This window comes from Tetrao urogallus (assembly GCF_951394365.1).
Source record: "Tetrao urogallus genome assembly, chromosome: 3".
NCBI classification, from domain to species: domain Eukaryota; kingdom Metazoa; phylum Chordata; class Aves; order Galliformes; family Phasianidae; genus Tetrao; species Tetrao urogallus.
The window spans coordinates 27,501,413-27,513,641 of NC_136815.1; the positions used below are offsets into that span (position 1 = coordinate 27,501,413).

General features: G+C 39.6%; 1 protein-coding gene across 1 annotated transcript in view; it reads left to right on the top strand.

The window, feature by feature from the left end:
• ZNF704 (zinc finger protein 704) overlaps positions 1-12,229 on the top strand; it is a gene marked incomplete at both ends in the record, with an annotated part of 78,022 nt that overhangs the window by 16,538 nt on the left and 49,255 nt on the right. Inside the window, one exon of the mRNA XM_079533651.1 lies at positions 471-718. Within this exon, the coding sequence (XP_079389777.1) occupies positions 471-718 (248 nt within the window). The remainder of the gene's footprint in view (positions 1-470; positions 719-12,229) is intronic.

Sequence of the window (12,229 nt, forward strand, 5' to 3'; positions counted from 1 at the left end):
CTGGCAAGCTAGTGGTTGAAACTCCTGATGTTAAAAGCACATAAATGACTTCAGAAGCTCCTTTATTTCTTGGTTGCCTTTTAGAAAGACATCTGTGTAAATTCTGACATTTAATGGGATTTTAGGATGAGAGCAGTCAGAATTTCTTTTGAATAGTTACACAGCACAAATGTGTGCGCATTCAGTGTAAGTTGTGCGTACTGTGGCTTATGTTGTTTCAAGTCCAATACCTTTTTTATTTAACATTAAGACTTACTGGTTCCTTTGCCAAATGGTCAATAATTGCTTATTTTCCCGGGCTGTCTTTAACACTATGGAGAAATTAATAGCAGTTCCAGAATTTATGAATAGCAAAGAAATAGTATTCTCTGATTCAAAGAGCTAATTAAAATGTCTGTGGATATTGGGTCCTCACCACCACTTTTTAGAAAAATAGGAGAAAAATTTAATAACTACTCTTAATTTTGCAGGCAACCAGCATCAAGCGTGAAATGACCTTCCCTGCATTTCAACAGGAGGATGTAAAAACTGACATCAGTCAAAAACTGCCAGACCAACAGTTTCTCCTGTTCACCACGAAGGAGGAAGATCTAAAAACAGCAGAGACCAAAAAACCAAGCAGAGTTCATGAATATGAAAAGGAAAACACTCGTTCTGTTTGTCTTCTGGAACAGAAGCGCAAGGTTGTTTCTTCAAACATTGATGTGCCTCCAGCAAGGTAAGGGAAGTTAGTTTTGGTTTGGTTTTGTTGTTGATTGTTGGGGTTTTTTATGCTTTTCATGTGTATTTTTTTCTTCCTGGTGGGATATTGAAGGCAGCTTTGCCAAGTGTACTGTGAACTGTTAAAACTGGTATTTATGTTTAAGCAGCCCAAAGTTGATCTTGACTGTTCTACTTGAGAGATCTGCTAGAAGAAAGTAGCAAACAGTAGAAGGAGCTGAGACTGCCAGAAATGTAGGACTTGCAGTGATTTTGCTATTATCTCGTGCTGCAACTGAGATAAGCCCAGAAGAGGATGTACCTTAACAGGGGGAGATTGTTGACCCATCTTCAGCTTTGCCTGATAAATAATCTTCTAAATGTGACATAGGGTCATACCTACAGCTACCTATTACTCACAGGAATGTTCAGTGACTTATTCTAGAAATTGAATTTGTAGTATCATATTTTCCGCCATCTGCTTACGTGGGGTTAAGCTGAGTCATGATGTGGTCTGTGAAATGAATTAACAGAAAAAAAGTGGTGAGGAAAAGCCAGTGCAGGAAAATCAAATCTGTATGAAATGGGAAATTAGGGATTTTGTTGTTGCTTTTTTAATTCTTATTCCTTGGATTTCGTGTGGATACACATAAATTATTGTGACTGCAGTGCTACACTTCTAATTATAAAATACTTACAGGGAAATATTTTGAGAAAAAATATTTGTTCTTTTATGTTTGTTATGCATTATCTATATAGCAGCAAGAAATTCAAGATTTATTTATATATATATATATATTTTTTTTTTTTCTGACATTTAGGTGGAATAATAGTAAGAGAAAAAGAAACAAAGAATTTTGTACTAGCTAGCGATTAAAAAGAAGGGGATAGAAAAACAACGTGTAGAACTTTGAACTTTTTGGGAAGGAATTCTCTTCTTGGAGAAAAGGAATGACTCGTCTAGGCAAGGGCTAGAAAAAGAAAAATATCCAGTAACTCTGAACAGATTCTTTTGAAACAGTGGTGAAAAATTGATACCAAATTGGGTGTTCTGTATTGCAAGATAACAAGTGCATGAGAGTTTTTCCTGTTTGTGATTATATGTTGGCATCGGTTTATCTGCAAATACATTTTTTTAATATTCCTAGTAAATACACTTGCATATGATATACAGTGAAGTTCCTAGCATGTTTATTTTCTAGAATGTCACTTATTAAGTAGTCAAACTGTATGTTTTGTTGGTTTTTTGATTGCTTTCTAAAAACGAACATAAAGCTGCATGTTTTGTCATGTCACCCAGAAGAGAAATCATCTTACTCTTCTGGCTCACTTGGATGACAATTGTGAAAACCACGAAGTTCACAACCACTTCGACAGAACTGTCAAAGGAACATTTACTAGGCATTTACAAGGCATTTACTAGGCACATATCTAGTAAACAGCTATGCCTTAAATAGGATGCTTATTTTTTTTCACTCATAATCAGCCCTGTAATAATGACTGAGTGCCCACGTATCTCAGAACAAATGTAATGATCAGAAGATTCAGGTCGAAAGGCACCATAGGAAGTGACCTGGTGCAGTGCCCTGCTCAAAGCATATGTTAGCACATCCATTTTAAAATTTGCGAAATAAAGGTTCGGGCTTTAGGAGATTTTTATTTGACTTGATTGAGATAATCCATCTCAAAGAGTCAAGCTCTTCTTTCCTGTAACTTCGAGATCATCTTTCTTCTGAGGGATGAACATTTCTTCCCCAGCAATACGGAAAAGAGAATGAATAAGCATCTTTAATACCCCCTTAAAACTAATTATGGCACTAGTTGTGAGCACAGGATACTAGGATGATAAGAAGCATATTTGTTTGCAAAAGTGTCCTGTAAAATTGTTCATCGTTCCTGTATTTTGTTGTACGCACATCTGATCTTATGTACTTCAGAGAATTTTTTGCATGTTTTCATACGTGCAAGTGAAGCTGCTGTATTAGGAGACTTAAGGAAGAAAGCAGGCAACAAATCTAGAATCTGAATTCAGTAGTGATAAGTATCTTGGTCACTCCTGCTGCATGTTTGATTTTCCGATGGAATGGGAGATGGCTTTTTGTCCTGTTTGTCAACAACACACAGGCAGGGTGCAAAAACCTTTGCTTGGAGATCTTACTAAATACTTGTTGTTGTAATGAGGGGAATGCCCAATCCCACTTTGGTAGGGACTGTTGAATCTGTAAAAGTCATGTTGTCTAGGGTACAAAAGAATGTAAGGCCAGGCATTTGACATTCTCCTAGCTCTTTACAATAATATGATGTTTACAAAAGTGTGGGAGAAGTCAGGAGGTGAATATAATCTTCAGTTTCATGTGGCTGTATACACCATCTTGAGAACACTTAACACTAGCTAAAACTTAGCTAGTGTTTTGAAGTGCTATGAAAATGCAGTTCGCTCTCTGTTCTGTTCTAAAATTTTGATGGAGCTGAGGAGATTATCAGCTTTGCTGATAATGCCGAATTGAAGAGGAAGGTTGAACTTTACTAAACCCTGAGCAATATCAAAGTGGTTTAGAGACAAGTTTATGCAACTGCAAAATCTTCATTAGCAGGAACGTGTGAGTATCTTCGTAAGAGCTACGGAACAGTGTCTGCAAGAGGATTGGTAACATGGGAAGGTATCCTTCACTTTGACCACTTAATGAAACAAAGTCCATCCCATCTCATCTGTTCTTAAGGATACTAGAGAATGTGAATGAAAATCTTTGTGAGGCTCTGTATCCAAATATCCAAAAGCTCAAAAAAATATTGCTGTGATAAATGCTGCTTCTCAGACTCAGCTGCAGTAGTGCTGCAGTGCTCTGATTATTGCTCACAGACTACAGTCTTAGAAGCATGTGAAAATATTTTATCATGGTCTCTGGCATTTCAGGTGCTTCATTTTAAGGTGAGCTGAAATTACTGTAGATGGAAATACAGAGGGGAGACATTTGGGTCGCTATGTATGGAAAATGGGAATCCAGTGAAGAATGTGGATAGTAGAATTTTGGTTTTTGAGGACGGGTAGATCCATAATATTTAGCAGCCCAGCAGTAATGTAGTTTTCTGGAGGATGGAAGGTGTGGGTTCAGGCTCTTCTGTTGTGTTTGGAGCAGTGCCATGGACTCATCCAGGGAGGTGTCCTGAACATCGCATTCCTGGCATACTCAAAGTGCTGCATGGGGCAGATCTTTAAAGTAATAGTGTTAGGCTAAATGTACCAATATTTTATTACATACTGGAGAATTTTAATACTGAAATGCACATTAGCTTTTAAAGATGATTGTTTACATTTTCTGGTTCATCTTGCATTATACATGCAGACCTTTCTGCTTCTTTCTTCTGCTCTATTGGAAGTTTCTGCTAGATTAAAGTAGAAGATTTTTAAAAATAATAGCTGTTTTTTCAAATGTTGGAATACAAAAATGAGATGTGAACTTAAAAGCATGAAGTCTTTCCTTTTTCAGATCTCTTCATTCTGTTGTTGTACACAAATACTACACAAGGTGTATAGCACTAATTTTTCAAACTCAGGTGAGTCCAGTAAAACTGTTAGCTTAGCAAATTAGCTGTTTAATATAAAGCAAGGAACTCAAATTTCCTTATCACTTTTCAAAGTTTAAATTTATCATCAGTTTTAGTGCTTAGAGTACTGGTCTTGGAGAAGGCGGTCTGATAACTCCACTACAAACTGCAGTTATCTCCTGAGAACTGAGATTTTATCTATAGAGCAGAGGGAAATACATTTTTGTTGACCTGCAGTTCAACTACAAGCGATCAAACATAGAACAGATCCCTGGGATCTGAGTAGTGAAAAGTCATTTTGTAATAAGAGTGGTGCCACGCAGGGAATAATAGCGTTGCATTGTAGGCAGAAGGAAGCCCAGCTCTGCTGGTGTTCCGAGCAGCTGTATCTGCAGAGGTCAGCTGCAATCAAAGATGATGTCCCCAGCAGGCAGCAGTGTAGAAGTTAGCAGAGCCTTTTCACTCATTTGTATTTTCATCAGTTATGCACCAGAATGCACACTTAATCCCAAAGCAAGTCTGCAAGAAAGAGAAGCAGCCTGGACCGGTGGCAGCACAGCTGGGAGGAGTTGGGGCCTGGGCAGTGACTGCTGCTCAGTTCTGTAGAGGCTGCATGTGCTGCAGGGATTGACTAGAAGGTGAGCAGCACACAGCAAGGGGTAAAGTTTCCTACTTTCACGTGAAACATAAGGGTAAACATGTAGAAGTGGTGGTGGGGTTAAAACTTCATTTAAACAGATGTGATTTGACCAGCTGCATCCAGAAGCCCTTCATAACATCTCTGCGTTTCCTGCAAAGGTAACGTCAAAGCTTTTGACACTGTCTCCCACGGTATTCTTCTGCAGAAGCTTGGCTTGGACAGGTACACTCTTGGCTGGGTAAGAAACTGGCTGGAAGGCTGGGCCCAGAGTTGAATGGAGTTAAATCCAGCTGGTGACCTGTCACGAGTGGTGTTCCCCAGGGGTCGGTGCTGGGGCCTGTCCTCTTCAATATCTTTATTGATGACCTGGATGAGGGCATCAAGTGCACCCTCAGTAAGTTTGCAGATGACACCAAGATGGCTAGAAGTGTCGGTCTGCTGAGGGGTAGCGAGGCCCTACAAAGGGATCTGGACAGGCTGGAGAGCTGTGCTGAAACCAGTGGGATGAGGTTCAACAAGGCCAAATGCCGGGTCCTGCACTTTAGCCAGCAACAACAGGCTTGGGGCTTGGGGCAGAGTCGCTGGAAGACTGTGTAGAGGAAATGGACCTGGGGGGAATGATTGATGCTTGGCTGAACACGAGCCAGCAGTGTGCCCAGGTGGCCAAGAAGGCCAATGGCATCCTGGTTTGTATCAGAAACTGTGTTGCCAGCAGGAACAGGGCAGTGATTGTCCCCAAGTACTCAGCTCTGGTGAGGCTGCACCTCCAGTACTGTGTCCAGTTTTGGGCTCCTCACTGCAAGAAAGACATTGAGGCCCTGGAGCGGGTTTAAAGAAGGGTGACAAAGCTGGTGAGGGGTCTGGAACACAGGGCTTATGAGGAGCAGGTGAAGGAGCTGGAATTGTTCAGTCTGGAGAAGAGGAGGCTCAGGGGAGGCCTTACTGCTCTCTGTAATTACCTGTAGTGAGCTGGGGGTCGGCCTCTTCTCTCGTGTAACTGGAGATAGAACTAGAGGGACTGGCTTCAAGGTGTGCCAGGGGAGATTCGGGCTGGACATTAGGAATTACTACTTCTCTGAAAGAGTAAGGCACTGGAATGGGCTGCCCAGGGAGATGGTGTAGTCACTGAGCCTGGAGGTGTTCAAGGAACGTTTGGACATTGTGTTGACGGACATGGTTTAGTGAGAACTGTTGGTGATGGTTGGACTGGATGATCTTGTAGGTCTTTTCCAACCTTGGTGATTCTATCTTTTCTGGTGTGATGGAAGGGAGCAACTTGAAATGTCTGAAAGGGGTAGAGAATCAAGGAAGGAAATGAACAGGCATCACTCCTACCCTTCTGGAGGGTGGCAGTGTTTTAATAATTTTGTTAACTTCTTACTAAATGATGTCAAAAATATTATGAAATATGTATTATCCACTTGCCATATCCTTCACCCAATCCCTCCAGTACCATATCTCCTCTGAAAATAAAAAAGGAAGAAACCCGAATTTTCCAACTGTTGAATTTTCTCTACATTGTTTGTGCTCTTAATGGAAAAGCCAGAGCTAAACCTCAGTTGCGTAAGTACTTACGATAGTGAGAAAATAGCTATTGTGCAATAAAAACCTCTAGTTCCTTGGCCTTTCTTGTTCACTGTTTAGTAGTGCCATTTACAGTGACAATCATATGTGCTGGATCTTCCTATCTTGTGTTTCTTTTTTTTTTTTTTTTTTTTTTTTTAAGAAGGAGTTGTTACAAAATAAATTTTTATTCATGTAGCTATACATTATCTGCTAATTAGTTCATAATTTATTGGAAAAACATGTGATAGAATTGAAATAAAGTAAATGAAATGTCTTTAAAAATTCTTTCCCTCATTGCCATTTTATGCACTTCTAAGAGAGGCATGGAAAACTACAGGAAAATAAATGGTAGCCGTGTTTTCTAGCCATGATTGTAAGGAAACAGCTTAGGCAGTGCTGTGTTTTTGTCCCAGAATGATTTTCTTGCCTGGTATCTCCAGGAACATAGCTTTGGGCAACCTTCTGGTCAGGGGGTTTGCTGTTGATCCCTGCGGCCTGCTGGGCATGGCTGGTGATGCAGCATGCATTTCAATGGGAACATCTGCATGTTTTCCAAGCCAAAACTCTCCAGGAGCCTGACTTTTGAGATCAAAAGCAGTATCTGCATAACTCTGATATCCTCAGGAGGAGGACTTTGTGATGCACTTGCAGGAGGAAGAGCCCAGTGATCACATTGTGTGCTGTTTTGTTTGCTCAGAGATGTTTATTCAGATGCAGTCTTCACACTCTGTTTTAGAAAAGTCCAGCTTCACTGAGGAAGAGCTCCCTTTTTTATTTGCTACGTAATGTTGGCAGAACAGATCGATCATGCAATTTCAGAGGGAGTCAACTATTTGTTGGCTGATGGTGCTTTTCAGGCAAATGGCTGAAAACAGAAGGCCAAGAAACCAGGCTGTGCTGCAAATTTATTGTAAGTTTCTGCAAACTTCCTTCCAGCTCAAAATCTCTTCATTTAGACATTTTTCGATTTTTTTTCCAACTACCCTTTGGACTGAATGTTCTCATCTCTTTAAGTTCTATTTTCTGTGCATTCATCATAGTTGGAAACTTTGAAACCCATTGTTTTTCATGTAATGAAAATTACACCCAAAGTAATTCCGATGTTTCAGAGCTTCTGTAATAATGTTGGTAGTTGGCAATACCATGTGTTTAAAATCAGCTTCTCCAAATATCCGCACCAGCTAATTATTGAAGTATTAAATTGTTGCTTTGTTTTGCTAGGCTTCTTTAGTTAAATTTGTGTGCAGCTTGATTGGATTTCACCCAAGCAGTCATTAGAGCTTGATTATGTTTAATATTGATGGTGTACTGCTTGTCATGGTCTGCTGCAAAAAAGATGTGCCTTCTAGGATCCCATTGTTAAGGGGGAAAAGATGTTTAGACAAAAAGCAGTCATGTTCTTCATGTGCTTCTTGATGCTGCTTTCCAGTACTAGATTTTCTTTACCTTACTGTCGCACTGTATGTGTATATTAAACTCTAGGGGCCTTTGAAAATGCATGTGTAACAGAATGTAGCAGAAGTTGAATTGAAAAATATAGATTAAATTGCAAGTAAAAACTCTGTAGGTGCTTACTACAGTTACAACAGAGCCAAACCGTAACTCCCAAAGTTACCTTACTCATTTAACTGAGATCTTCCAGATCCCTTGCCTCGGTGTTCATTGCCATGATAGATGAACCAGCTGCTTGTGATGCTGAAACAGTAAAGGGGAAAATGTCCATTGATGTATTTGTGACTGCATTTGAGCTGTGGAAATCTGACCTATCATGTGATGAGATGTGTCAGGTCTCGGTGACGCTGAGGAGCAGAGGACATGATCAGGGGGACTATCCCATTCAAAGGGTGGCTGACCCTGGGGTGGCTGAGCTTGTTACCAATACTGTTGACACACTCACATGTCAAAATTCATAAGTCCTCGCTGCCATATGTCAGGGAGGATAGTTTGCTGAAAAAATTACTTACATGTATCATCCATTGCTGAAGAAGAGTTTACTCTGTGTACATAATGTATCTCTACTTTTCCCTTCCATTGGATATTTTTGTCAGTCCTGTTTTGTTGTGTTGTATTGCATGTATATCCATCCAACAGCTCCAAGATCTCCTGTACATGGCTTTATGACTATAATGATAATGGTTTCAGCTGGTAATGAAACTGGTTATGTGACTAGTGCAATTGACCTTCATGACCAATCTTAGATATATGCTAGCTAGCCTTTCTAGCAGAATTTATTCTTGCTAAAGTGTGAGTTTTAGAGGAGATTAAATTACTCTGAGATTTGTTTTTTTCAGTAATGTCTAAATCACAGTGAATATTAATCTCATGAATAAATCAGACTGCTTTTTCTGTTCTTTACTAAAGATCTTCTGCATTGGGTAGTGAATTTTACACAACTTGGTATAATGCCAGGTATGTATGTTTGTGGTATCTCAGCCTGTTTTGCTGTACTTGATCCTGTGAGAGCAGAATGTTATTTGCTACTGATCAAGCAAGCAAGAAAGTGAAGTAAAGCTACTTCTCAGGAATACATTCCTTTCTGCTTGGTGGGTTTTTTTGTAGCAACAAGTCATCCCATAGACTTCTTCGTTGTTCCTCTGTCTCTAAAATGTAATTGGTGCACCTTTTCTTCTGAAGGATGCAACAGTATTCTCATTAGGAGAGGAATTTAGCCATTTGGGATTTTGGCCAGTGTTATTATCCCTTTTATTTTGGTAAAAAATAAACACAGGTAGAATTGTTTGTGCAGTTGGTGATGGTCTGTTAAGCTTTCCCGCTGCCTGTTATTGGAGTCGGTATTATTTTAGGTGATCGCTGTTTTCATAAGGAGACCAAAAAGATTTTGCTTGTGTCCTGATACATATATCCACACACATTTACTATATGTGTATGTATATGCATATGTGTATTTCAGTCTCTCTAGAAAATTCTGTTTTCAAAGAAATGAATAGTTGTCTCCATCCGTAGAAATGTCTTTAAAACCTTATTTCACTGGTATTCAAGACAAAGGGCTGAATTATTTCATCTGTGCGACCAAAAGTTGCCAATGGACAGTGATCTCATTATCAAGCAGATTTCAATGAATTCTTCTAATGTGACACATAGGAAAAATGTGTCCTTAATCTACAACGAGCACTGGGCACTGGTTCTTGAGGAGCTGCATTCAGCAGTCGTTGCTGCTCTATCTGCTAGCTACCACTGTGAATGGACATCTTGTTCTCAGCTCTTCAGTTCCCTTAAAAAATGGAGTATAATTTCAAAACACTCTTAAACAGCAGGCAATATTCAGTAAGGGTAATTTCTTTGTGGTTTGTGTTAGCTGTGGAGCAAAAAAAATTCCTGTTGAAATGCCATCTGTGCTGAGAAAAAGAAAAAAGTCAATGGATATGTGGTTTTTAACTTGTCTATCTGTGAGACGTGCAAGAATGGGTTCCCGTGCATGTGGTTGTGTAGAAGCATATTTGCAATTTTATTTAAAAGCTATAAAGTTAAGGTATTCTGGCTTACATATGATCTTCAGTACTGTATCATTCAGGTCAGGAAGGACATGGAGTTGCCTTTCTGAGAGAAGTTCTAACACTGATAATTATTTTTCAAATATTTTTAGAAAGTTCTGTTTAACTCCTCTAGCCTCATCTCCATGATAGCATTAATTTTACACATTACAAAAATTAGGTAAAAAGTGTGACCTTTCTATACTTACAGTAATGTGCTTTCATTATGTACAAGGCTTTTTTGGTACTTTGTTCATATTCCTGTGATTATTACTCTATTGTAAAGCTTATTTAACACTACTGATTTTATTCTGTACATAAAGAGTATCTTTGGTTTGCATAGATGAAAGGTTATTTTTAAGGTGACTTTTACTAATTTCTGTACCAAATATTTTTCTGATTCCTTTTATATAGAGATTTTATATGCATCTGGTACTTATTTTACCTGCTACTAGTAGAGTTTTTGCGATAACAGGAGTGTGAAAGGCTGGAGCACTTAACCTAAGTGCTGATATTTCAACATGATTAGGATATGTATGTATGTATATATGTATGTCCCCAATGGGGAGAGGCTGAGAGCTGGGGCTCTTAAGCCTGGAGAAGAGAGAAGGTACCCAGGTACCTTATAGAGTTTACAGTATCTGAAGGGGTCCTACAGGAAAGCTTGGGAGGTACTTTTTATAAGGGCATGTAGCAATAGGATGAGGGGAAATGGTTTTAAACTGGAGGAGGGTGGATTTAGACTAGATATTAGGAATAAATTCTTTACTGTCAGGGTGGTGAGACCCTGGAACAGGCTGCCCGGTGAGGTTATGGATGCTTTCTCCATGGAAGCATTCAAAGCCAGGCTGGATGGGGCTTTGAGCAACTGGTCTGGAGGGAGGTATCCCTGTCTATAGCAGGGGGTTGGAACTAGGTGATCTTAAAGGTCCCTTCCAACCCAAACCATTCTATGATTCTATGATTTTATTTGAAACAGAACCACATCTTTCTGTGGTTTCAGCAGTCTGCTGAATATAAACTGAATACATCCAACTCATCCCTTTTACTCCTTGATAGTTTTGGAAAAATGTGAGAACAGTAGTGTTGTTAGATACACAAGGTTCTGCATGAAGTACTTGTTATTTTGGTTAGTTGCTAGTCTTTCCAAGCAGTGTATTTGGCCTAATGGTTGACCATGCACAGAATATACATTGCAGGCATTCTGCACCATACTGTTGCTTCCATATGGAAAGCACAGTGAATGCATACGTCTTGCAAGCTTGCAAGTCAGTGTCTTCGGTATTTTTAGCACATACCAGATGACCATTCTACAGTTTTCCTGTGACAGTAAGAACTAGTTGCTGTTCCTCAGGTGCACAAGACAAGCTCATTAAGTAGGAAGTTCCATGATTTTGCAGCTGCCTTTCTTTTAAGTTCCGCTGTAGAAACTCTTGCTGTTGATGCTATGCTAAGCCTGCCACATCTACCAACATGCTTTAGACCTGTTCAGTGAACAACACAGGTACTATCTTTGGTAAGACAGGAGGAAGCTTTGGGTGAAACACAAACTTATGTTTTGACTGATCCCAGTGAAAAGTACGTCCTATAGTCCTTTGCTGTTCCACCATGCAGTGGAAGTGGGTGAAATGAGTTGAGACATCTTGTTCAAAACATTCCCAAGCAAATGTATGTTTACACTTTCCATAGAACTGATGTTTAGAAAAACAACTCATTTTGGGATAAAACATTCACTGTTGGTGGCTGTGTGTGAAATTGTTTGTTTGATAATCACATCTTCAAAACAGCTCCCTAAGGAGCTGAAGTAAGAAGTATAGAATAACATTGCCAGAAAACAGTAGCAGTGTTTCTTTTTTTATTTATGCATCATCATATGCTGGATGTCTGGCAGTTGCACTTGCTTCTATCAAGGAGCATAGCAGACATTCAGTTGTAGTTGGGCTCCTGACCTTTGTTATCCACCAGCAGCAGAGGTAGCGTCATTGTGGTTTGCTGAGCTGTTTCCAATATGATTTTATCTGGAACATTCAGAAAGAGCCATTTCCTTGAGCACTGGTAAACATCCAGCTGGTGGTGGTGGCCTGCTCGTAGTTCAAACCTCTGTCTCTTACCACACACCTCCTCTTCAGGGGCACTGGACTTGCTGTGTTTCTGCAGTGCTTTAGTGGGTCCGAGCAGCAGTCGTTTACTGTTTGTAGTGAAATAAAACCTGTGTTCAGACGATGCTTTCCCATTAAAACAAAAACACCTTGATTGCTTTGTAGACTTAATTTTGTATACAAAGGAC